Source organism: Oncorhynchus tshawytscha, linkage group LG31 (assembly GCF_018296145.1).
Source record: "Oncorhynchus tshawytscha isolate Ot180627B linkage group LG31, Otsh_v2.0, whole genome shotgun sequence".
Classification (NCBI taxonomy): domain Eukaryota; kingdom Metazoa; phylum Chordata; class Actinopteri; order Salmoniformes; family Salmonidae; genus Oncorhynchus; species Oncorhynchus tshawytscha.
The window spans coordinates 2,871,025-2,896,716 of record NC_056459.1 but is presented as its reverse complement, the minus strand read 5'-3'; the positions used below and the strand labels follow the sequence as shown (position 1 = coordinate 2,896,716).

At 44.6% G+C, this 25,692-nt stretch overlaps 1 protein-coding gene across 1 annotated transcript in view; it reads left to right on the top strand.

Moving 5' to 3' along the window:
- Positions 1–1,067: 1,067 nt before the first annotated feature.
- The window catches only part of LOC112229974 (adhesion G protein-coupled receptor B1), a 29,534-nt gene continuing 4,909 nt past the window's right edge, over positions 1,068–25,692 (top strand). Inside the window, exons 1-23 of the mRNA XM_024396153.2 lie at positions 1,068–1,547; positions 7,550–8,458; positions 9,319–9,468; positions 9,605–9,703; positions 9,904–10,074; positions 10,346–10,510; positions 11,870–12,034; positions 12,226–12,390; positions 12,553–12,654; positions 12,779–12,885; positions 13,313–13,507; positions 13,693–13,761; positions 15,167–15,275; positions 16,142–16,285; positions 16,540–16,609; positions 16,906–17,008; positions 17,321–17,364; positions 19,657–19,783; positions 23,146–23,249; positions 23,357–23,459; positions 23,807–23,957; positions 24,223–24,292; positions 24,422–24,488. Of these exons, the coding sequence (XP_024251921.2) occupies positions 7,741–8,458; positions 9,319–9,468; positions 9,605–9,703; positions 9,904–10,074; positions 10,346–10,510; positions 11,870–12,034; positions 12,226–12,390; positions 12,553–12,654; positions 12,779–12,885; positions 13,313–13,507; positions 13,693–13,761; positions 15,167–15,275; positions 16,142–16,285; positions 16,540–16,609; positions 16,906–17,008; positions 17,321–17,364; positions 19,657–19,783; positions 23,146–23,249; positions 23,357–23,459; positions 23,807–23,957; positions 24,223–24,292; positions 24,422–24,488 (3,198 nt within the window). The 5' untranslated portion in view covers positions 1,068–1,547; positions 7,550–7,740. The remainder of the gene's footprint in view (positions 1,548–7,549; positions 8,459–9,318; positions 9,469–9,604; positions 9,704–9,903; positions 10,075–10,345; positions 10,511–11,869; positions 12,035–12,225; positions 12,391–12,552; positions 12,655–12,778; positions 12,886–13,312; positions 13,508–13,692; positions 13,762–15,166; positions 15,276–16,141; positions 16,286–16,539; positions 16,610–16,905; positions 17,009–17,320; positions 17,365–19,656; positions 19,784–23,145; positions 23,250–23,356; positions 23,460–23,806; positions 23,958–24,222; positions 24,293–24,421; positions 24,489–25,692) is intronic.

Sequence of the window (25,692 nt, the reverse complement as noted above, 5' to 3'; positions counted from 1 at the left end):
TCGCTAAAAGGGTTAGAGTTAGGAGGAAAATGAGCTAACAGGCTAAATAGTCACAAAGTACAGTAGCTAAAAAGTAGTAAGTCGTTGAAAAGTGACCATGATCAGATTCTAAATCACAACCTTTGGGTTGTTAGGTATTCGCAATATACGCCCACCCATCCACCCACCATCAATTAGTTTTTGCCATCTGCCATCTGTCTTATGTAACCATACCAAACATAACATATCATAATAAATGGAGAATCCCGGATTTATGTACAGAAGAATACGAAATGCTCTGAGACCAGGTTGGCATCTTTTATCCCCTATTAAAGCTTTTATTAATATCTGCCCATGAAACTTCAATTGCCAAGTAACAAGCAGCTGCTCTGTCAATAGAAGCTTTATTGCATGCACCTGTAGCCCAAAACCATATAATATCCCCAAATTATGATGATTTGTTTTATTCTTCAAGGTATTTATCATGTAATTATCGCATCTTATACAATGGTGCATCACATATTAGTCTGCCCTATAGGCTACTTCGCAGATATGGTGTGTGTTATGTCATATTATGTTAACTTGAGGCGCTTATACCATTATTTTCAATGATAGCCAATGCTTGACTTGGCGCAGGAGCTGTCCAGAGTTGAGTACCGGCACCTCAACTGTTCTACTGCTTGAGCTCTTGTTCCTCTTTCAGAATACTAGCTCAAAAGTATTGTGGAGCTCCTGCACCTAAATATTAACGGTACCGGCACCCAAAATGAGTACTGGGACCTATTTCAATCCAAGTCACCAAGTCAAGCACTGATGATAGCCTGCAGTACAAACATAGGCTATGTAGACGACAGCTCCCCTTTCCGGTGCCCATGCTCCTGCGTCCATCTCTGCGTAGTTTGGTGCTCACATCGTCTTTCTCTCTCCCTCCTTCTCCTCTCTCTCCCGCCCTCCCTTCTACACACTCACACGCACATATACATACCCCCACCTTTGCGTTGTCTCATTCACTTCAATGTGTTATCCACGCAGAGACTCCGACTCAGAGCAGGGGGGGCGGGGTAGGATAAATACTATTGAGAAGATGCCACAAGGCACACTGAGACTGAAACCCACTTGCAGTTCAAGAACCACAAGCAGGACTCCGAAGCCGGGAGTAAAAGTACCAACGATATATTGGAGCTCATAAAGGAAAGACAAGAACACATCTTCTGCTTTTAGGACTTTTTGGAGCTCCGATATACAATCAATTCGATATTTGGCTATAGTCAGTTTACCTGGATATAGCAACCAAAAAAAGTTGGTAGTACACTCTTTGGAGTTTGGTCAGAGTCGTTTTATTTTACTTTTGCTTGTGGAAGTGGACACTGCTCTAGAACTTGGGGTCGATCCGATACAGTCGTGTCTGGACTTGCCATTTACAGTTTCTGCCGTCGCCCCTTGCTGAACGTTTTGGCCCGAACATTCTGCGATGACAACGTGAAGACTCCGAAAGTTGCTTCCTGAATCTAGCTCGAAGAATTGTGGACTTTTGGATGGAGAGTGTGCACTAAAAGAACATTCTCAAGGTACAGTAGTATCCGATTCTATTGGTTGATTCATGTTTTACGTGTTTTGTTGCTTTGTCTTTTTGACAGTTCCATCATGTGGTTTGTCAGTAGTGCTTGGTCAAATAGTTGGTATTGCAATGTTGTTGTTTTTCTTGCTGTGTTTACATGGAAGCTTATGTGAGAAAGTTGTCTCTTCATATGTGAAAAACCTGCCAGACTTTTGGAGAGTTTAGGTACTGGAATCTTAGCATGACTTCAGTCAGTGAAACGAAGCACGCATTAAGACTCACTCGCTGTACACGGTGCTGAACAACGACATTCTGACTCGGTCGCTGTCCATGGTGCTGAACAATGAGAGTCGGGTTCAGTCGCTGTCCAAAACGCTGTCAAAGTACTTCCGTTTGTTTGCAATCGTCTTATTGTTGCAATATTGTGACTTCAGAGAACATTATTGCAGCAACCTGCACATGGGATTTATGATTAGCCTGCAACAACACCACACGAAATGACAAGCTTTAATGCATGTGAATCAAGCATGCAAATGCAAATCATTTCAACAGGTCTCTCATGTACTGCTCCACTTGTTCCTTCTCTCCCTCTAAATCGCCTTTAAGTTATTTTGTGGGAGCAAAGGAACTATCATTCCACCTTGAGAATAGCCGTTCAGATCCGTTTGGGCTGCACGAATCTGAAGGGTATGTGTTGCATTGTTATGATCGCAAAAAATCGTCCACGTATTAATGATATCATGCAATTGCTTTACCCTTGGAGATCAACTTGACGAATCCTTTGTAAGTTTGCACTCAGCCGGGCAATATTTCTCAATGTCCCTGTGCGCTATATGTCATTTCATATAGACACGGACACAGACAGACATCATAAGAAACCGTGTGCAATGAGCTTGTAAATTGGAAGTGATTCTTGACGACAGCATGCATTTGATCATGTTTATTATGAATGTTATGAACATTTCCGCGCCGTGGGAGTGGTGATATATTGTCACATGGACAGCAACAGAAATATACATGCATCGGCATTTATCAACAGGTTGCTCTAGCAAAGATTTCTCAATTATGGTTTCTTTTAACTGTCCAGCATTCCCGAGCGTCACAATTATACCCTGCTGAACTCTGACTCATCTCTGAATTTGATTTGATTTAATAACGTCTGTTAAGAACCTATGATTTGATTATGCAACATTTGCTATCCATATTGCTTAAATAGTTTCATGTTTAGCATTTCAGTTTTAGTTTATTCTATGACTATGGAACTAGAAAAAACACTTAATAATCATCGGTGTCTTCCGGCTTTGATGACCTTCCTAATGCATGATATCCGGTGCATGCATGTTGTTTTGTCATTTCTGTGACTCAGTGTTCATGTAATGCTTCGGAAGTTAAGACACAGGAGCACATACAGACGACTTGTTTTCACATCAAGGTTTGAATTTACTAACTTGCTGCCTGCTGCCATTGCACAACATTCACCGAAAGTGCATTTGGGAAAAAACACACACACACAGTTGCCACAGCAACTGAACTGACTCTTACCATAGGTCTCCAAAACAAAGGGGGGCTGTTAGAGGCAGTAGTGCTTTATAATGTGAATAATTATGACCATTTTGTTCCAGTGCTAACTAACAAGTCAGATCTCATATGGAGACACAAAGGGTGTGAACTTGGAATGAAGCAAAGCATATTAAAGGTTGCCAAAAGCTGTCTTGGCTTGCACATGGCACGCAATTGAATAGAAACAGCTTGAGCCATTTATTTGACTTGATGACCCCGAGAACGCGTTTATTTATTTTTTCATGTTTTTGCTTTTGCTGTGAAAGTCTGCAGAAAGAGAGCAATCTTGCAGAGAAAGGAAAAATGGGGACACAAAAGTAGAAGTGACCTCTCCTCTCTCGTTCACCCCCCCCTCCTCCTTCCCTGCCCCTAGGGCTTCTATCACAGATGGTTCAGTTGCAGCTTGCTTATTCCCATCTTTCCCTTCTCCAACCTCTGCACAAAAAGATACAAAGTGATAGAAGATCTGGGGATTTGTTTGGTCACCTGCAGCAGCTGTGGACTTAATTGCCTGCATGTTATCTTTTCAGAAGAACCAAGGAGATGTCCCTGTGTTCAAACAGTTCATATACATATTACAGGCAGTGTAGAATAGAGCAAGCTGTGGGGCAATGTACTATGATTTGACTCTGATTAGAGTAGTCAGGACTTGACAGCCACAGGTATATATATCCTGCTGGCAGAATACTTGTCAACTGATCTATGATTGCCTTCAAAACAACCACATATGTACAAGGGATAATGGTTTCTGTGGCAGCAATATAACTACCCCACACACACCCAGTACATTCTCACAGCTCTCCATTTTCATTAGTCATGCAAACCCATGGCCCTTCTGGCTTAAAGCGATTCTTCTATCTCTGCAGATCTCCTGTGAAGTCTTGAATCATTGTACTTCAACATAGATATGTTGTACACATTCCTAAGTCCACATCTCCGGAGAAAAACGGGAGTGCTTGTTTACTGGGCTGTTAGTGCTGATTGGTGCATGGTATTATGCAAAGCACAGCATCAGCTCTCTGGTGAAAAATGCCACTTGAAAGCTGTGCATCACAGCACAAACAGACAGAGAGCACCTGATGGTAATTTAGCTCTTTCCCCTCTTCTGAATTTTACACTAATCTGCACAAAAAAAATTCATAACAGCTGTTTCCATAACTACCACCTGATTACGCGTAGGCTGCCTGCTTTTGTAGAAATGTTGTTGACGATAGCGAGATAGGGAGAGAGGTAGAGATGGAGCGATGAAGACAGAGATAGAGAGAGAGGGAGGGAGCAAGGGTGAGAGAAAGGGGCTGTAAATGTGACAGCCATACATGTTTTTCTCTCCTCAGTCCTCGCCCCATTTAAAGCCCATTTATGGAGCTTCCGTCTGGTTACTGAGTGGCGGAGGGAGAAGAGAGAGTGAGACACATACTCCCACACAAGCAGAGGTCTACCTCAGAGGGAGAGTATAGGAAGGAGGCTGGTGCAGAGCATGGGCAAATTAATGATGGTCTAGCTTTGAAGGATGCAGGTGCATCGCTACTGAGAGAAGGAAGGAGGAGGCAATGCTGAAGTTGTATTTCAAGTTTTTTTGTATATCATTCTGCACCTGGTTGTACCTCCTGCTACCCCACCCACCCAATAACTTAGCCAAGGCTTTGAATCCCTTTGCAGACCTACTCATAACGTTTTAATTATTTGTGAATTACTCGGCATCAGTTGGTGGGTTAATCGTGTTTTAGGGCTTCTTCCGACATTAGTCACTAGCTCAAGATGACTGGGCTGCCATAGAGACATGTAAGCAGGAAGAATAGCCTTGCCCTGCATGCATGAGAAAGTTGTTGCTGAGCAACAGTCTTCTTCTCTCCTTATTCCCCCTTAGGCCCAGGGAACGACCCCAAACCTAAGTCACCATAACACCTAGACAATGTGTAACCTCATCAAGTATAAGGTGCCACATGGAGAGTCCAGTACAGGGATACTGATCTTGTGTGCTCTTTGTTCCAGGGCCAGATAGGGTTATTCCTATATATGACTTGACAGATACAGATGTAGGATCTTAATTTGAACCAGTTTGCTACTGCAGGAGAATAATCCTGCAGAAACATGCCATTTTAATTATTATGTGGATGACAATTAATGGAGATTTTTGTTGTATATATTATTTATTTTTTCATGTTTATGCTTTTGCTGTGAAAGTCAGCAGAAAGAGAGCAATCTCTCTCTTTATTTACAAGAGAAAATAAAGTCTGAAATTATCAAATGGGAATAACAAACCTCAAATACACTACAAGTTTTAAATGTGATCAAATTAAGATCTTGCATCTGTACCTCTCTCCACAGGGCATTGTAGTGCAGCAACTACATGCTGTACATGTTGGTTTATGTCTAAACACATTTAGGGTGGGAAAAGCAATGTTGCATGAGTGTCATCCCAATGCACTCCACAGCTGCATATTCTAGTGTACGAACTGGCAATCGAATAGACCCTCCCTTCAGTCTGCCCTGAATGGGGCTCCTGATAACCAAGGCTTCTTCATTTTTGAGGGAACGCAATAGGCAAGGGTCAAACAAAGTTCATGCAACTTGTGGAGCTGTAAGTGAGATCAATGACTTAACCTTACCATGTTGCTCTTGCTTCTCAGATTCCTGGGCATTGTAGAGTGTAATTGACTTTAAGTGATGTCTGCGGTTCCCAGTGGCAATGCGCCAGCACCAGACGTCAGCCTGACGCACTTCGGTTAGCATTTAGCGACACATTCCCGTGTGTGGGAGGAAAGAGCGAGAGAGAAAGAAAGAGAGGGAAATTGAGAGAGAGCGGAGGCTAGGGCTGTAATTGCAGATCCACACACTGTTATTAAACTCTGGACCCTCAGTGCATTTGTTCACTGGAGAGATCTGCTGCTGCACAGTATTGCTAATCACAGGCTCAACACTCAAGTGGAGATAGATGTAATTTTTTATTTATTTTTTATTTTACCTTTATTTAACCAGGTAGGCAAGTTGAGAACAAGTTCTCATTTACAATTGCGACCTGGCCAAGATAAAGCAAAGCAGTTCGACAGATACAACGACACAGTGTTACACATGGAGTAAAACAAACATACAGTCAATAATACAGTATAAACAAGTATATATACAATGTGAGCAAATGAGGTGAGAAGGGAGGTAAAGGCAAAAAAGGCCATGGTGGCAAAGTAAATACAATATAGCAAGTAAAACACTGGAATGGTAGTTTTGCAATGGAAGAATGTGCAAAGTAGAAATAAAAATAATGGGGTGCAAAGGAGCAAAATAAATAAATAAATAAAAATTAAATACAGTTGGGAAAGAGGTAGTTGTTTGGGCTAAATTATAGGTGGGCTATGTACAGGTGCAGTAATCTGTGAGCTGCTCTGACAGTTGGTGCTTAAAGCTAGTGAGGGAGATAAGTGTTTCCAGTTTCAGAGATTTTTGTAGTTCGTTCCAGTCATTGGCAGCAGAGAACTGGAAGGAGAGGCGGCCAAAGAAATAATTGGTTTTGGGGGTGACTAGAGAGATATACCTGCTGGAGCGTGTGCTACAGGTGGGAGATGCTATGGTGACCAGCGAGCTGAGATAAGGGGGGACTTTACCTAGCAGGGTCTTGTAGATGACATGGAGCCAGTGGGTTTGGCGACGAGTATGAAGCGAGGGCCAGCCAACGAGAGCGTACAGGTCGCAATGGTGGGTAGTATATGGGGCTTTGGTGACAAAACGGATTGCACTGTGATAGACTGCATCTAATTTGTTGAGTAGGGTATTGGAGGCTATTTTATAAATGACATCGCCAATGTCGAGGATTGGTAGGATGGTCAGTTTTACAAGGGTATGTTTGGCAGCATTAGTGAAGGATGCTTTGTTGCGAAATAGGAAGCCAATTCTAGATTTAACTTTGGATTGGAGATGTTTGATATGGGTCTGGAAGGAGAGTTTACAGTCTAACCAGACACCTAAGTATTTGTAGTTGTCCACGTATTCTAAGTCAGAGCCGTCCAGAGTAGTGATGTTGGACAGGCGGGTAGGTGCAGGTAGCGATCGGTTGAAGAGCATGCATTTAGTTTTACTTGTATTTAAGAGCAATTGGAGGCCACGGAAGGAGAGTTGTATGGCATTGAAGCTTGCCTGGAGGGTTGTTAACACAGTGTCCAAAGAAGGGCCGGAAGTATACAGAATAATCAGGAGACTGGGAATTATTTTTCACCTTTATTTATACAGGTACAGGTATTTATACAGGTATATCAATTACCTCAATAAAGACCAAATTCTCACTAACAAGGATGAGCTGTGCAGGTTGCAATGAGCATATGTATATTAGAAGTTAGTTCTGAAGAATTCCTTGAATTCACCATAGGGCCAAGGTACCTCTTGGGTTGGTTCTGATCAGATAATTGTTACACTTAGTGACCTATCATGTTTCTTTTTTTTCATCTTCCCTTTGTCCAACAGACACATCTTTGACACATGGCTGTCTGTCTGTCCCACTGAAGCCTTTGAACCCCATCCAATTCCTCGGAGAGTAAACCAACAACTTCCAAGCAACTGAAGTCACATCGCAACAAATTACATAAATAGAGGAGAGAGAAAAGAGTGAAATCGATTTGAGTCCCCTTGAAACGTCCTCTCGAAGCAACCACAGAATGGCGTGGCCACCTCCCCGGTCGGGGCCCTTAGTGGCCCTTGTGGCCCTCCTTTTCCTCGGTTTGACTTCCAGCATCCCGTCTGGCCCGGCCTCTGATACCTGTGCCACCCTGGAGCAGAGCCGCTTCTTCGGGCTGTTCTCTTCGACCGCCAACCTGCCCTCCACGCCGTGCTCCTGGACCCTGCAGAACCCAGACCCTCGCCGCTACACCGTCTACATGAAGATCACCAAGCCCAGCGACTCCTGCCTGCCCCGCCAGGTCAAAACCTTCCAGTTCGACTCCTTCATCGAGACCTCTCGCACCTACCTGGGTATGGAGAGCTTTGATGAAGTCGTCCGATTGTGCGACGCTTCAACATCTGTAACCTACCTGGAGTCTAGCAAGCAGTTCCTGCAGCTCCGCAAGGTGGCGCCAAGACACGGCCTGGAGATTGTGGAGGGAGAGGGCAGCGGTGAATTCAAGGCCGAGTTCCTGGTGGTGGGCAAGAGGAACCCCAGTATGCCAGCCTGTCAGAAGCTGTGCCAGTGGCTGGAGAATTGTTTGTCCACCAGCACTCATCCCAACCCCTGCGGCATCATGAACACCCCCTGCCAGTGCTGGGAGACCCCCGTCAGGAAGCCCGGTGGCTGCTACCGTGGAGGCGTCTACCTGGAACAGTGCATCCCAACCCCCAGAGACAATGGACGTGACATTGTACGTGACACCGAAATCATAAGTGAGTAGAGTTACCACCACCTAACTGGCTTACTGTGTAATGCTCAATGTCCACGAATCCACTTGTCTGTTTTTGTTTTCCCATCCAATAGAGTCTAGACTAGATCTCTGTCTGGCTGATTGGAATCATGTTCCCTTGGAAGCACAGCCTCCCCATGCTGACTCAAACTAATCAACCCTCCCCCCCGTTAATGATCTAAATTCTAGAGGTATAGAGAACGTGAGGTTCTGATGAAGATGTGCCTTTTGCTGCCCCAGTATCATAAGGCATAAATGAAGGGTGTTAGGAAGAGACTGTGCCTCCTTAAGGTCTAAGTGGTCAGATTGCTCCCACTGCACAGTGTTAGCTCGCCATTTTGTTTTCATGGATGGCGGACATGTTTGCTGGCTCTTTGCTGGGGGATTGAGGGATGCAAAAGGCACACACACAGTGTACACAAAGCCCTCACAGTTTTAGCTGGCACAGGAAATCGAAGCCAATCACTTGCAGTCACCATAGCAACACGCCAGCCTTGCACACCGTGCTTTCGAGGGCGCTGGAAAGCAAACAATCATTTCAAATGAAAAACTTTTATCTGGTGTGGTTTCCTCACAAAGAGCTGTCCTTGTGCATTTCTCCTTAGCTCTCTGACAGGCACAGTAATTTCCAGTTACAGTTTTTACATCTAAATCCTTGAGAACACTACCTGAAAAAACATTTACAGTCTTACTGAACTGTAGCAATTTCTATATCTACATTTCTGAGCGGTAGGGCTTTTTAAGAAAGAGTTAAGCTCCATCCACATCTATATACCATCTTCAAGAAGGATGTCTCTGGACTTGTGTGTGATGCCATGTGTCTCATGTTTTTCTCTTCTGCAGAGGGCTGGAATGGTTGGGGCCGCTGGTCTGAGTGCAGTATGGAGTGCGGGGGTGGAGTCCAGGTGCGCAGCCGAGCCTGTCATCCAGAGGATAGTGTGTGTGAAGGCGTGGTCGAAGAGGGGCGTGCCTGCAACCCTCAGCCCTGCATTGGTGAGTCTACCTGTCAATCTAGCTGTCTAGTTGTTTTCTTGGAAGTCTGTAGTGTCTAACCGACTGTCTGTCTTTGTGTTGATCTGTTTGGAAGCGGCTTGAGTTTCAGCTCACTAATCATCGTTTACCTCCCAAGGTCAAGTGCGTGCCCGTAGCCAAGCCCTAGCTTCCATTGTTGGCCTGAAAAGAGAGAACGCTGATGTTCCTGGCACTGGAGTCGTGGCCCCTCAAACAGGTGAGACACACATTCTGGTGATAAAGGATACAAAATCCAGTTTTGGAGATAGTTGGAGAGGTGTTTACGATAGTATAATACATTTAAGAGACCGGTAGATCATTTGCAGTTATGTCATGTATAGCTTAGCTCTACCATATAAGTTGTGTTACGGCCGCCGGACCTTCAGCGCTGACTCTTTGACCCCTGACCTTTTGTAGTGGACGCTGCTGCGGTTGCAGATGAGTGGTCCCCCTGGAGTGTGTGTTCAGTGAGCTGTGGAGAGGGCTGGCAGGCCCGCTCCCGTTTCTGTGTTACGTCCTCCTACAGCACCCAATGCACCGGCCCCCTCCGCGAGAACCGGCCCTGCAACAACACCATGGTCTGCCCCGGTAAGTGGTGGCTCATTTACCAGGGGCCGTGTTTAGGGTGGTGTTTAGGGTGTGTGTGTCTCTAGACAGGTTGGCAACTCTGGTCAAAATCACAACTCCACCTAGTGGATAGCTCGTGAAATGGTCACCTCCTTGAACTCACAGCCAATAACCCAAAGACCCTACAACTCAGTTACCTATGAATAATTCATGTTCATTTTGAGGGCAAAACCATCACGTAAAAAAAAAGTATGTTTGGTGACATAGTCTGAATTTTTCCTCTTGTTTTCAGTTGATGGAGCTTGGGACGAGTGGTCCCCATGGAGCCTGTGCTCTTCCACCTGCGGCCGTGGTTACCGTGACCGCACCCGCACCTGCAAGCAGCCCCAGAACGGAGGAGAACCCTGCAAGGGACCCATCAAACAGACCAAGTTCTGCAACATCGCAGTCTGCCCAGGTTAGCCTTTTTACTTACTTAATTATGATACATGCCACTTAGCTGACTCTTTTATCCAAAGCAACATACAACAGTGAGTGCATGCATTTAAGTATATGTGAACCTAGCGGGAATTGAACTCACTACCCTAACTCTTAATGAGCATATCTTTGTCAATGGGTTGGCTTTGTCACTGACCCCTGTGGGAAGAACTCTGACTGACTAAGAGACGTTCACTTTCAAGGCTTCTCTCTTTCCTCCTTCCTGACTTCCTACCCGTTCTAACTCACATCTAAAATCCTTTAGTGATGGTGGTTATCGTGGGGAGTAAAGTGTTGGTTTGGCATCACATCTGACGTACTGTATCTGCAGAACAAATACCTACTGGGCTTAGTCATGGGCTATACAGGCAGTGAGTCATACACTCCTCATGGTCATCCTCACCACTCTCACTCTCACACACACACACACACACACGTCGGAGCTTCAGTTCTCTCTCTGGTGATACATACACACCGCCCACTGGCAGTGAATGGTTAGTCCTCTTCTCTCTCTCACCTGAATGTTTAGTCAGTCTGATACTTAGACGTTTTTTAATTAAAATAACAATGGCTTTATATTTTGCAATTCCGTTATTCACATAGCACATAGCTGATTGTCTGCCGCTCCTCAATACTTCGGAGTTAACTCATTCAATCTGCCTGGCCATGTAGTTTCATACTGTGGACAGCAGATGGCAATATGCACCACCAAGAGATGACCGCTGTAAATGACTGTCCTTACTTTGGGAAAATCCCATTTCTAACACTGGACTTGGCAGTGAGAGAAAAAAAGGCTCCTGCTTCATCCATATAGGCTGATGGGATCACTTAATGAGGTGAAACTCGGGGAGTGATGGAATCCGACGTCCTCCAGAGGCTCCTAATTAGGCCTGCCATCCCGTGTTGGGAGACATTGACTGCATCTTAAATGGAACCCTATTCCCTATATATAGTGCACTACTTTTGACCAGTGTCCATGGGATAGCTACAGGGCTCTGGTCTTCCCATACGACACATAGTTGTAGGCCCATGTTGACCTCCAATGAGCGAGCAGACATTTTTCTCCCTTTAAATGCAGTACACTTGATGAGGTTCTCCCAAAGACTGGAGGGTTTTGTGTGTCATTTGAGGAGGGCAATTGGTTGGGGAGGCATTTAGAGTTAGAGACACCTGCAGTGGTGCATGAAGGGCAAACGAGAGCAGAAGTTGAGCTTTCACTGCTGCTCAGTCTCAAAGTAGGACATGTTGAAATGTTAATAGCATCTCTGTGCCATGATGATTACTGGCCCGAGGCTTGACGGTGTCCTAATTCTCCACCTCCCTCTCTGGTTCCCTCTAGTGGATGGTGCCTGGAACGAATGGTCCGGTTGGACCACCTGCTCCGCCTCTTGCTCGAATGGCACCAAACAGAGGACACGTGAATGCAACGGACCGTCCTACGGAGGCTCGGAGTGCCGTGGTGATTGGCGTGAGACCAACAACTGCTTCCTGAAAGATTGCCCAGGTAGACAGCTAGCACCACCAAGTTTGTAATGGAGACCTCTTTTGTCATAATAACTTGTCAAGCACCTTGTTCCAGACGTAGTCTATGTGTAAAAGGCCAGCATTGGGCCACTATGGCCAGTAAAAGGCCACTATGGCTACTGGTCAGTCTGTCGAAGGTCAGGGAAAAAACATTTGTTTGTCTCTCTCTAGTTGATGGACGCTGGTTATCATGGAGCTCATGGGGAAGCTGCAGCAAGACCTGTGGTGGAGGAAGCCAGCAGAGACAGAGGATGTGCGAAGGACCTTACTTTGGTGGAGAGCCTTGCCCTGGAGAGAGAGGAGAGCTGAGACGCTGCAACGAGAAAAGATGCCCAGGTCAGTGAGTCGAAACAACATGGCTGACATGTGGGGTGAAATCAAATTCAGTGGTTCAACACAAAACAACAGTTTTCTAATACAACTTGACCAAAGACAACCAAGCAATACTTTATTCAGTCCAACCAAATATGCAACCAAGTCTCCTTCTCTTCTCTTCAGAACCCCATGAGATCTGTCAGGAGGAGACCGACGGTGATGTTGTGTGGAAGAGAACCCCAGCAGGAGATATGGCGGCCGTGACCTGCCCTACAGATTCCACAGGTCAGTACATTAACACATGTAGCCCATTATTCTTAAACGATATACATGTACTTCACATGTTTAAGTAATGTAATCATCCCTGTGTATGATCATGCTGACCTCCGGTACTCTGTCGTACACACAGGCTTGACCTTGCGCCGATGCACCCTTGGCGCTGTAGGCCTTGCTTATTGGGAGAATCCGACCTATATCAAGTGCATCTCCAAGAACTACCAGGACATTTCCACATTGGTAAGTTGACTAGACCAGAAAGGAGTGTCTGGAGATGTATCTTCCAACAACCGTGCTAGTTATGATCGTCTATTGTTGTCTCACACAATTAGTAGTCAATCCTTTAAACTCTGAAGATGCTGCCCTTAAAGTCATAGCTACAAACCATTAGAGATGGGGCTCACTACAATGATAGATACCTAATATGAAGATCGTTGAAAACACATCTCCACAACCTATGATTTCCCGGCCGTGTACTCAAGCTACGTTGTATCAAACTCAACTCCGGAACTCAAAGCAAGTTCCACTGCGTTATTTCATTGTTCCCCTCTAATCAGGGATTGAAACAGACCTGGGACACCAGGTACTTGCAATTAAATATGTAGGGTCGGAGTTGAATGCTCCTGAACTAGTGTGTGACCTCTCTACTTACCCTCCTGTCCTATAGGCCCAGGATGGTGTTGATAAGGCTAAGAAGGGCTTGATGGCTGATGGGATTTCTGAGGTGATCTCCCGACTGAGGGCCACCTCTGATGAGGGGACCAAGTACAGCGGAGACCTACTGTCCATCATGGATGTCCTCAGGAACACCACTGAGATCTACAAAGGAGCTGGATACAGCCTGAGCAATGCCGATGTGGAGGTCAGTCCGAAATACTGTGTTGCTTTTGAATTAAGCATTGCAAATAAAATTGCAATGTGTATTGTCACTCACACATTATAAGCTATTCCTTTTGCCATTGTGTTATGTTCTGACACTCCTCCGGCAAAGTATGATTTGGGCTTGATCAAGTCTAACACCCATCGCTCATATCTCCTCTTCTACAGAACTATGCCCAGACAATCAGCAACTTACTGAAGGAGGAACATCATGACAAATGGGAGGAGGCACAGCTGGTGAGTGACAAGTTCTGAGAGCAGTGTATTTAGGCAATGCAACATGTGAATATGTGCGAGTGGATGACTGTGTCACTGAGAAAAAGAGTGGTGGAGAAAGTTTTTCCTCCTTTGTCAGGTTTGTGTGAGAGATGGAGTGGAGGAGAAAGTTCGGTCTGTGAGAGCGAATGGGGGAAAAAGTGGTAACTAGTGGTACCTCATTATCACTCCCCCCAAAAAAAAAAAACCATTCAGTTCACTACCATGGAAATAATAGGCTCCATAGTAAAAAACAGGACACTCAGAGAAAGAATGGGCAAAAATGTGAGAGTATTGATTAAAAGGAACAGAACATGTGTCATTTCAATCCTCACCCCTTGACTTCCCTCACACCACCCCATACTGAAGATAGTGTTAGGAGCATTTTTAACATGTTATGCTCTGAATCAGATGAGCCTCGTGAGAATTTTAAGGAAGACTCTTGGCGGTATTCTTTCTCATTTGTCATGACATGTTGATTGTGTTACTTTAAACCCCTGTTCAAGTGAACTTTGACCTCCAGCCTCATGGATAGGATTAGTCCAGGTATTATTGTAATAGATATTGTGTTCTCAATAGCCTACTTGGTTAGATAAAAGTAATACATATATTAGTATGGAAAACTCCAGTCACTAACCAAAAGGCTCCACATTCAGGGAATAACAATTTGCTCGTCAAATTGAAGATGAACTGATTACGAATTAGCCGTGTGTCAGTTCGGGGCAGAGAGAAAGAGCAAGGCAGACAGGGAGAATCACAACGCCCACTCTCCAATCTGTGCGTCTCCATACCAACCCACAGACCATGGTCGTTGTAAAGAAGGGACACATACACAGACACTGTACAATATGTATTACACAGATATACACACACCTTTCGCCCACATCGCTACAGTTCTGCGTCAGAGAGGCGCAAGAGCCCTCCCTCCCGTCCACAGAGAACAGAGAGAAAAAGAGGAGAGCGAATCAACAGCCTGCTGCCCATATATGTCCCTCCGGAAGTTAGGAGGCTCCACTGTCGATGATAGTGCTTTTCACTGCTCAGGAACATTGGTATTGTGAAAGACTAAGATACAGTATGAAAGGCATTACATATACAGTGCGGTATAAGGCCTATACGTTCATTGTTCCTCTTTATGCTCAGCATAGATAAGCGATGCTATGAAAAACAAATAGTCTCCCAGCCGGCCAAACTGGCATTGTAATAGTCACGCAATTTCAACCGGACAACAACAAGTTCTGGTTGTAAATTCATTGTAATGACGTTCATTCAACCAACTTCAAACAACCCCTGGATGTTTCTGATTTTCCTTTATCTAAACGTATGGTCTCCCCTCCTCTTTTCTTCCTTCTCGCTCTCTCCCTCCCTCCACTTAACTCTCCTCTAGATGGGCGCTAACGTCAAGGAGTTCTTGCAGCTCGTCGAGGACTTTGTGGACATGATCGGTATGCAGATGAAGGACTTCCAGGACATTTATGAAGTCACAGAGAATTTAGGTGAGCCCCTCATTTTTCCTGGCAGGAGCTCTCTGCTCTGACATCCCATGGTGATTTGTCTTTACCTTTTATCCGGCCACAGAGTGCATCAATCTTAATCATGTCACCGAAGAGAGGTTCTAGATTAACAAGAAAAAATGTATCTGTTATCACTGTGACATTTTGGCAGGCCCGTTAGTAGCAATCCATCTTCAAGATAGTTTTGTCCTATAGCAGCTGAAATATGTCACAAATCTAATCAAATACAATTTTATTTGTCACATGCTTAGACAACAGGTGTTGGCTAATAGTGAAATGCTTACTTAGGGGTCCTTTTCCAACAAGCAGAGTTAAAAGATGTTTTTTTTATGAAAAAAAAAAATGAAATAGTGACATGAGGAATAAATATACAGTGAATAACTAATAAAAAGAATGAGTAAAAATAACATGGCTACATATAGGGAGCAGAAAATAACATGGCTAGTAAACAGGAAGTACCAATACCGAGTCGATGAGCTAGATGCAAAGATACAAAGATAAACCCCATCCTGCATGTTACCAATTACGTGGGAGGAAGCTAGAATCCGATTGGGTTTTACATAAGCTCTCAGAGAAGGCACATACTGTCCAAACTGTAGAACTCACACTTATTTCTTGCCATACCGCCTTGACTATAGCAAAGCTGACATTCACAATCCCAGTTCACACAGGATTCAGCAGCAACTCCTCCAGACAGTTAAAAGAAATGATGTGTGACGCATGAAACCATAGCTGTCTTTGGCTCTTCACTTACCAGACCCTAAGGGAGTCGCAGTATCCTATACACACCATGTATTCCAGGCACACTCTTTGACACAACACCTTCCATCTCTTTTTCTCCTCTCCAGTGTTGAGCATCCATAAACGCCCCACAGCCATGACCACCGACTTCACCTTCCCAGTGAAAGGATGGAGAGGCATGATGGACTGGGTCAGGACCTCAGAGGAGAAGATCACCGTCTCCCGCGACGCTCTGTCCATCGACCAGTCCGGTGAGAATGGCATACATACTGTATTTAAATAGTGTACATTCACAACCACTGATGCATGCATGGTACAGATAGTTTACAGATACACATGCGTGTACGTATTTGTGTGAAGAAACCGATAGCAGACAGTAAAACAAAACCGTTCTGCGGAGTCTCAAAACACCTCGAAGCTCTCGCCTGCTCTTGTTGACACCCACTGTTTTCTTCTCTCCTAGTGAATTATAACAATAATAATTGTGTATTTGTGTCTGTGACAGAGGGCACCACTGCATTTGTGACCGGGATCATTCTGTACAGAAACCTCAGCTCCATCCTATCCTTCCAAAGGTAAGACTTTCCTACTGAATAACTCCTACTCTATTCTAGCACACTTTTACAGTGCCCTCTTGATACACCTTGGGGGAAGGTAGACTTTACTCCATTGAAACCCGGACAGGCACGGGACTGATTTACAGGCATATGGTTACTCACTGTACAAACCCCATTGAAACCATTTTAGCATTCCCCTGAAGTATTCGCCGTTGATTGCCAATTTATCCCATCAAACATTGGAAATGCTCCGACAGCACATTACCAGTACTGTGCTTTTGTTTGACCAAATGTCCTGTCTCTTCTCTCCTCAGTAACAGCAGCGTACTCAACTCGAAGGTAGTTACGGTTGTGGTCAAGCCCACCCCAGGTCTGCTCTCCACCCCAGTGGAAATCGAGTTCCCCCACCTCCATAATGTAAGTTCCCATTGGATACCCACCTAATGGCCCTTTAGAACTACAAGTCCCCTAAGGGTATTGTCGTTGTTTTTATTTTATTTTAAACAAGCAGCAGTACGTTAAGTCGCATGAATAAACCTTGCGTCATTGCGGTAATGAGGAGTGGACGTTTTTAGTGCAGTAGGTGAGGTTGTGGGGAAAGAAACGTTGGATGGTGGTTAGCGCCATGCTGTTGCATCTCACGCATGTGATAATAGATTGTCCAATTGTGCATCCCACGCATTTCCTTTTGCTTAGATCCTTACCCCGCCTTTTCTATTTTTTTCCCAGGACACCATCAATGAAACGTGCATCTCCTGGGATGAGAGTGAAACGTAAGTGGTGACTAATGTTGTTTACATCCCATTTGTCTATTCACATTCATAAATATCCATATTTTCATAATTCTGTCAACCCATTTGGTGATAGTTGATTATTCCAGAACAAGCAGGGACAGAGCACCAATAGATTATGTTGACATGACCCATCTCTCTGGGCTTTAAGGGTAACAGCCGCTCTTATCCTCAGAGCCCCCTGTGACACCTTTCACTGATCAACAAGTCATCTGGATCCATTCATACCCCACTAACTAGGCAGGGACACAACACAGAGGCAAAATTGATGTAAAGTTTAATTCCGAGTATTCCAAAGACAATGGCAACTCTTCTTCTCCCATCTCTCCCGTGTCCATTTTAGAGGTTAATAGATGTTAACAGGAAGTGACACATGGACTTAAAAAAAAATATGTTTAGATGCATTTGAATGCATCCTGAATACCCCCCCGCTGTTCAACTTACCCCCAGCTCTGAGGCGGCAGGGTAGCCTAGTGGTTAGAGCATTGGACTAGTAACCGAAAGGTTGCAAGTTCAAATCCCCGAGCTGACAAGGTACAAAATCTGTCGTTCTGCCCCTGAACAGGCAGTTAACCCACTGCTCCTAGGCCGTCATTGAAAATAAGAATTTGTTCTTACTGACTTGCCTAGTAAAATAAAGGTCAAATTAAAATTTTAAAATCACTGTGGGGCATTGGGTGAATCCTAAATGGCACCCTATCCCCTATATCGCACACTACTTTTGACCAGAGCCCCATAGGGAATAGGTTGTCATTTTGGAGGCAGCCGTACTGTGCCCTCCTGAAGCACAGGTGGGCCATTTGCATTTAGATAGATTTGTACACTTGTGGAGCTCAGATAAGCACTGCAATGCATTCAGCTGAGGCCCCGTCCACATCCGCATCCCTTCCCTTCCCCACCTGAGAAAAGCAGCCCAAGAGAAGAAAAAAAGAGGTAGAGGAGAAAATGTCATTCACTCATACACTTTCAGAAGGGAGGGGGGTAAGGACAAGGGAGAGGGTACGTGCCTCCAGCCAAATTAGTTTCATTTTAGACAGCAGATGTGATTAATGCCTAGATGGAGGGAGGATAGGGGGAAATGGTAGAGAGGGAGAAGCCCTGGATCAGAGTTTGGGTCAAAGTTTACTTTGTGGAGGAGCACTTGTTTGGTTTTGAGGCAGGCTCACTGGGGAAATGCCATTATTCTACATGTCCATTCACGCCCAACTGTCTATGCTATGCTACAGACACACAGATTGAGGCCAAGTGCTAAGCTAGGCTATTCTAGAGTCAGTGTCCATCTCTCAGTGACATGCTATTAGTATTAGATATTAGACTAATTCCAAGCTAACATACTCTGTCTGATCCCTTTTCAAAGCTACACAGTCAGATATCGCACAGTTACACAAACCACAAACCGTCTTAAGATTGTTGATTACAATGTCTTTTAATGGTCATTGATGACAAGATGTTGCCCTTTGTCTCCATACCTAAAACTGGATATTCTGGGATGGAAAATCCATAGTGGCCATCTTAATAACTGAGAGTTAAAATTATACACAGTAGATGTTCAAAAGGTTTAGAGAAGACCCTATGGCAGTCTTAGAGGTCATGCGTGAAGCGATTCCCATGCCCACACCATAAGGCCATGCATGGTTTAGCAGAAGGGCACCAGTGAAATCCATCATGTTTCTTATTTTACTCATACTTTTGAGAAAGTGTGCAAGAAAAATTGTATTCTCATTTACAACCTCCTCTTTCAGTGTATTGACTGTAGGCTTGTTGGGGATATCCAGTGTCCACCATCTCATATCTAATGCCTCTTGGGAAAGATGGTCAAGAATATAAATTAGACAGATTCTTGTTTATGTTTTTGGTATAGTATTAGCAGCAATAGTGTGCTCATCCCATAGCAAGGCTGCCATTTCAAGTGTTAGAACTACAATTACACTCAAAGTTATTATAACAAAACTGTTTTTCTTGTGAAAGCAACAGGTTCATTCCTATATCATTTCTGTGTAATAAGAATTTAGATTTGGATAAAAACTCACACATACCACGTATCTTATCAATCACATATCAGATATATGAATTCCTCTGCATTTCAAATTACCATGCAAAACTGAAAGACCTGTGATTTGCTATTACAAATATGCCGGGTATATTTTACGTGCTCTTATTATAGACTAGGCTACAATGCTTTTTGGGGGGATGGAGAGGTTGATTTGAGACATTTCTCAGATTATGTTTCCTCTCTCATAACCCGCTGTTCCCTTTCACTCTCGCCCTGTGCAGTTCTTCGCTGCTTGGATCTTGGTCTGCGCGTAGCTGCAGAGCAGTCGCCGTTGATTCTTTCAGAACCAAATGCGTCTGTGACAGGCTCTCCACCTTCGCCATTTTAGCGCGGCTGAACCCTGATATGGTAAGTGTTGCGCTTATTTACCTTGTGTTCCTTCAATGTTAACGTTCGTTATGTGTGTGTGATGGAAGAATTCAATGTAAACAGTAGGCGTTGTTTTTCGAATTGTTTTTCGCGCTGCCAGCCTCCCCCTCTTTGTCTCTGTGCAGGTGCCATTGACCATAGATAGGTTTGATAGACTGGTGATTTGAATGGTCAGACAAATAACTGTGCAAGTAACATGTCGATATTCGATACGGAATGCCATTTCTATCAAAATAACGATCGATTAATGGTAGGCTAATAATAGCCCTAATCGTTACATTTGAATGATGGTTTTCAACTAGACTCACTGTCTTATTAAAATATGTGCAAATTACATTCCCTTTGTGCATTAATAATCGGAGACAATTCTGTGTCATTCTTATCAATTGAATGAAATTGATAAATTCATGTTTAAAAACATAAAGCTAAATGGTTTCGTTGTGACCTACAAATAGAGTGAATAGCTACAAGCGTCACTTGAAAAATCATATCAGAATTTGTTCTACATATCAGAAATGTGTCTACATTTGTGCATTTTATTTATTTTTCCATTTGATCAAGATTATTCATTCATGCATTTCGGGTATTCAAATTCATAGGGGATTGCATTGCATAGTTTTCACAGCATGCATTGACTTGGTGGAACATATACTTTGATTAGTGTATTCATTCTATCAATACTCAAAGAGCTCTATTGCGCAAAGGCAAAGTGTAATTTACCCCAGTTTAGATTGTGCCTCCATAGCAGTTCACTCTCTAGTTGCCCTGGTAACGACTTCTGCAGCAGCAAGCTTGGTCTGTGTGATTTTTGCTAACTGAGATATTGAGGGAGGAAAAAAAACACCATGACCAAAACCACACTGACAATCAACAGATAGGACAGGCTATTACAATTCAGAGAAATGCAGGTTTTTGTCTCAGATCGGCTTAATTGCACATAGGATTACCTTCCATTCCACTGCAAACATCAGATACTAACCTGTAGTGGGCTCAGCAGAATAGATATACAGCATGTCAAAGACTATACACAATGCAGTCACTCAGTCGGTATGCTTGGACTGCATGATTCTATTGCATCTAGCAAAAGATGCTGCCAATCTGAACATAAGAGATGCAATCTGGGCTTTGTTTGTCTCTAGACCTGTTGTCATCGATTTGTTTGGTCTCTGTTGCCGGTCTGGAAAAGAGAAAGGTAGCTACAGCGCCCCCTGTGTTTGTGAGAAGACAACAAAACCAGCCACCCCTACCTGCCCCCCATAGTCGACGGCCAACTGCGCCAATCATTTCGCCTGCCAATACCTCTGAATCCTCTATTACACCCCCCCCATCCTCCTCCCTTCCACCCCACCCCTACGGGTCGCATATCAAGTCTCTCTGAAAAATGCCAAAGACTCTGGCCAATGAGAAGCGGATGTCTGGTTGTGCATTGACGGTTCCACCCGCCCCACCATCCTTTGATGTGTGCTGTAGACATTTTCAATACTGTCCCTCCGGCTGCCAGCTGTATGGGAGAGGAGAGAACAGCCAGACACTGCAGTGTTTCAGCTCTCATTTGATACGGTCTGCTCCCTGGACCCTGCACCAACGAGAACGTGTCTTGGACACATGGTCAACGAGGCAGGAGTGGCCCACCTAGTTAGTCAGTGGAGAGAACCTTGTCCACTGGACCCCAATTAGAGAGGTGCGCACTGGGTAATCAACCCTTATCACAAATGAAAATGCACACTTAATAGGCACCATAAAGGACTCTTTTTTTTTTTCTCCTGTCCTGATTTTAGGTTTAGGAGAAAATGGGAACTTTGGGATTCCTTCAAGGGCAAAAGCAAGACATGGCTCATATTTAGATCAAACTCGCTGGATTACAGTTTCACTCTGTAGCCCATGGCGAAAGGCAGCATCAACCCAGATAGACAGACATATAGGGAGGGAGGCAGCGAAGCTAGCATACTGCTGCCACAGTTCTTTTTCTCCCTGGCATTAGCAAACGGCAGTTCAGCTCACCCCTCCGCTATCTGCCATCTGGTTTGGGAGCCTCTGATGTAGTTGGATAGATTTCTAAACAAATGTGCTGTGCTAATTTAGCATTTGGCTGCCGTAGGCCCGGGTTTGCCAGCTGTGCTGTGATATGAGGTATGTCCACGCAGAGAGCAGATAGCGATATAGACGGCCCTCCAAGGCACCGCATTCATCCCCATTTTAGCCTCTCGGGCATTATCTGCATTATCTGCAATGCCAAAGCGATGTGGCTCTTGTGGTATTTCCTATGCTACAGACACAACACTTGATGGGTTTATCATAGAAATCCACTGGAGGGCGTAGCCAATTTCACTTTCCTCGCACCTCAGGTTTATCACATTTGAAGCATTGGTTTTGCTTTTTTTCCCCCCTTCCTCGGCAATTAGCTTGCCCCTTAGCCTTTCCCACCTCTTTATAAGTGCCACAATTCCTAACCCCGATCAAAATGCCTCATTAGATTCTTCGCCTGTGAAGGCTTCCACATTGGGCGCCTGAACATGGTTTGTCCGCGTCTCATTTGCACCACAGTGATGCAGATTAATCTATGGTGTTAAATTAACTCAACCCCTCCAAAGTCTATTCAAAGCACGGGGACGAAGACCCAGCCAATTAGCTGGTGGGAGTGGGTGGGGGGCAATGGGTCCCTTTCATTAGTATTGGCGCCCTCGTAGCCCCACAGGTGAGTCAGCATCAGGGCTAACAGGGTGCGAGACCTCTCCTGTGTGCCCGCCGCTAAAGGTTCAGTGTGCCAGGTCTGAGACACAGGCGGGCACTAGTAGGGCACTAAGCTGCTGTCAGAGGCGTGGGAGGTGATAACCTGTCCACTCCTACAGGGAGGGGTAACAAGACACTGGGCACACACACAGACACAGTAAATATCCCCTCATAGAAAGGCACCGCGGCATATAAATCCATGCAGATATCAGCTTGTAAGGAAGGCCCGGGATATTTCTCCCTCTTTCTCTCTCTCCCTCTGCTTAGTAGCGGGAGATATATGTTCTGTATCCTCCATGCCTCATTTGCTGGTTCAAAAGCTCAATGGGAAAACGCAGTGACCTCGGGCCGAGTCTTTGGCTCGCCGCTCCATCTTTCTGACACGTTCACCTTGGGGTCACCTTGCCTTAGCCGTGGCCTAATTGTGCCATTCAGCTGTCTGCCCACAGGGAGCCGTCTGCTGTTGCAGATAGTGCAGCAGAGAGTAGACTCACTGCCTGTGTGTGTGTGTGTGCGTGTTTTCATGTGTTAGCCTTTTTTCATGTGCGTGTGTTTGCTGGTGTGCAGCGTAGTAAGGGAATGTATTGTGTTGTCTTGTCTCCTCTCTACAGAACATGGATAAGAATCTTCTTCCCTCTGTGACGCTCATCGTGGGCTGTGGGGTCTCCTCTCTCACCCTACTGCTCCTCATCATCATCTATGTCTCCGTCTGGAAGTAAGTGCCCCCTGGAAGCAAAACCACTATAACACATTTCACGTCTTTGTGTGCGCAACACGCTTCGTCTTCCCCACCGTCCTCACTCTCTCCATTTCGTCCTCCAGGTATATCCGCTCGGAGCGCTCGGTGATCCTCATCAACTTCTGCCTCTCCATTATCTGCTCCAATGCCCTCATTCTGGTTGGACAAACCCAAGCCCGCAACAAGGTATGGCACAATTCTAACCAATCCCCTCTTCTTTTTCATTCTTCTCTATGGCTTTGACCTTCTCTATGGCTTTGACCTGCTCTGTGGCTTTGACTTTCTCTGTGGCTTTGACCTTCTCTGTGGCTTTGACCTTCTCTGTGGCTTTGACCTTCTCTGTGGATTTGACCTTCTCTGTGGATTTGACCTTCTCTGTGGATTTGACCTTCTCTGTGGATTTGACCTTCTCTGTGGATTTGACCTTCTCTGTGGATTTGACCTTCTCTATGGCTTTGAGACCTTGGAGATTAACCACACCACTGACACCGTTTTTCTCTCAATCTCTTTCTCTCTTTCCCTCCTTCCTTTAGGTGGTGTGTGGAGTGGTGGCCGCCCTCCTTCACTTCTTCTTCCTCTCATCTTTCTGCTGGGTGCTGACGGAAGCATGGCAGTCCTACATGGCTGTCACGGGCCGTCTGCGCAACCGCATCATCCGCAAGCGTTTCCTCTGCTTGGGCTGGGGTACGTGCCCTAATAAATGGTTTTCTGTCTGTCTGTCACTCTGTCTGTATTTCTGTCCATATAAATATAATTGCTAGAATGGGCATCCCCATTCAAAGTGTAAATAAAGTAATAATTTGTTTATGACTCTGTTACTATGTCTATGTGTCTGTCTTTCCTCTTCCAACCATCTTTGGACATTCTAGCTGTACGTTTTCCTGTATTTCTGCCATTTATTTCTTGTTCAATCCTAACTCTGTTCCTTCTCTCCCCCTCTGTCTTATAGGACTCCCTGCTCTGGTGGTGGCTGTGTCTGTTGGATTTACCAAGGCTAAGGGATATGGCACCGTCAACTAGTAAGTTGAACCTAAATCTGTTTCTTCCTCCCCACCTCTCTCTCTCCTTCTTCCCTCCGCTCTCTCTCTCGCGAACTCCTTTTCTCCAGCTCATGTAATAATTGCTCTTGTTCTGTCTGTTCCCTGTAGCTGCTGGCTCTCTCTGGAGGGTGGACTCCTCTACTCGTTTGTTGGGCCCGCTGCTGCTGTTGTTCTGGTATATATCCCTATATATCTAATGATTTCGAAATACATTAAAAAAAATACTTATTAAAACCTCTTGCTCCTACTTGAGACGCAGACGTCCCATCTAGAGCTCTGGAAATGCAAATGCGCTACGCTAAACGCTAATAGTATTAGTTAAAACGCAAACGTTCATTAAAATACACATGCAGGGTATTGAATTAAAGCTACACTCGTTGTGAATCCAGGCACCAAGTCAGATTTTTAAAATGCTTTTCGGCGAAAGCATGAGAAGCTATTATCTGATAGCATGTAACACCCCAAAAGACCCGTAGGGGATGTAAACAAAATAATTAGCATAGTCGGCGCTACACAAACCGCACAATAAAATATAAAACATTCATTACCTTTGACCATCTTCTTTGTTGGCACTCCTTGATGTCCCATAATCAATACTGGGTCTTTTTTTCGATTAAATCGGTCCATATATAGCCTAGATATCGATCTATGAAGACTGTGTGATAAACGGAAAAAAATAGCGTTTCATAACGTAACGTCATTTTTTAAAAGTAAAAAAGTCGACGATAAACTTTCACAAAACACTTCGAAATACTTTTGTAATGCAACTTTAGGTATTAGTACACGTTAATAAGCGATAAAATTCATCAGGAGGCGATGTAAATTCGATAGGTGGTCGTCTGGAAAAAATGTCCGGGAAAAACTCAACCAATACATCCAGTTGGAGGTCGGAGGCAATCGGTTCCCTTGGGTCGGTTCGACCAAGAATCAAATCCGAAGCAAATGAGAAGACTCTAGACATCCTGTGGAAGCTGTAGGTACTGCAACCTCGGCCTCATTTAATACGGTTCACCTTTAACAATTCCTGGGAGTGGCGCATGGATATTTTTTTCCATTTTCAGTGATCAGATTTTCCTGCGCTTTTCGATGAAACAAGACGCTCTGTTATAGTCACAGCCGTGATTTAAACAGTTTTAGAAATGTGAGAGTGTTTTCTATCCACACATACTAATCATATGCATATACTATATTCCTGGCATGAGTAGCAGGACGCCAAAATGTTGCGCGATTTTTAACAGAATGTTCGAAAAAGTAGGGGGTCGACTTAAGAGGTTTTAATGAATGCTTTACCATGCATTCTCTTATGACATATGGTAGTTCAACCAATTTCTAACCAGCTAGCCATATTGTTAGCCATAGCTCATTGCTCACTACAATTG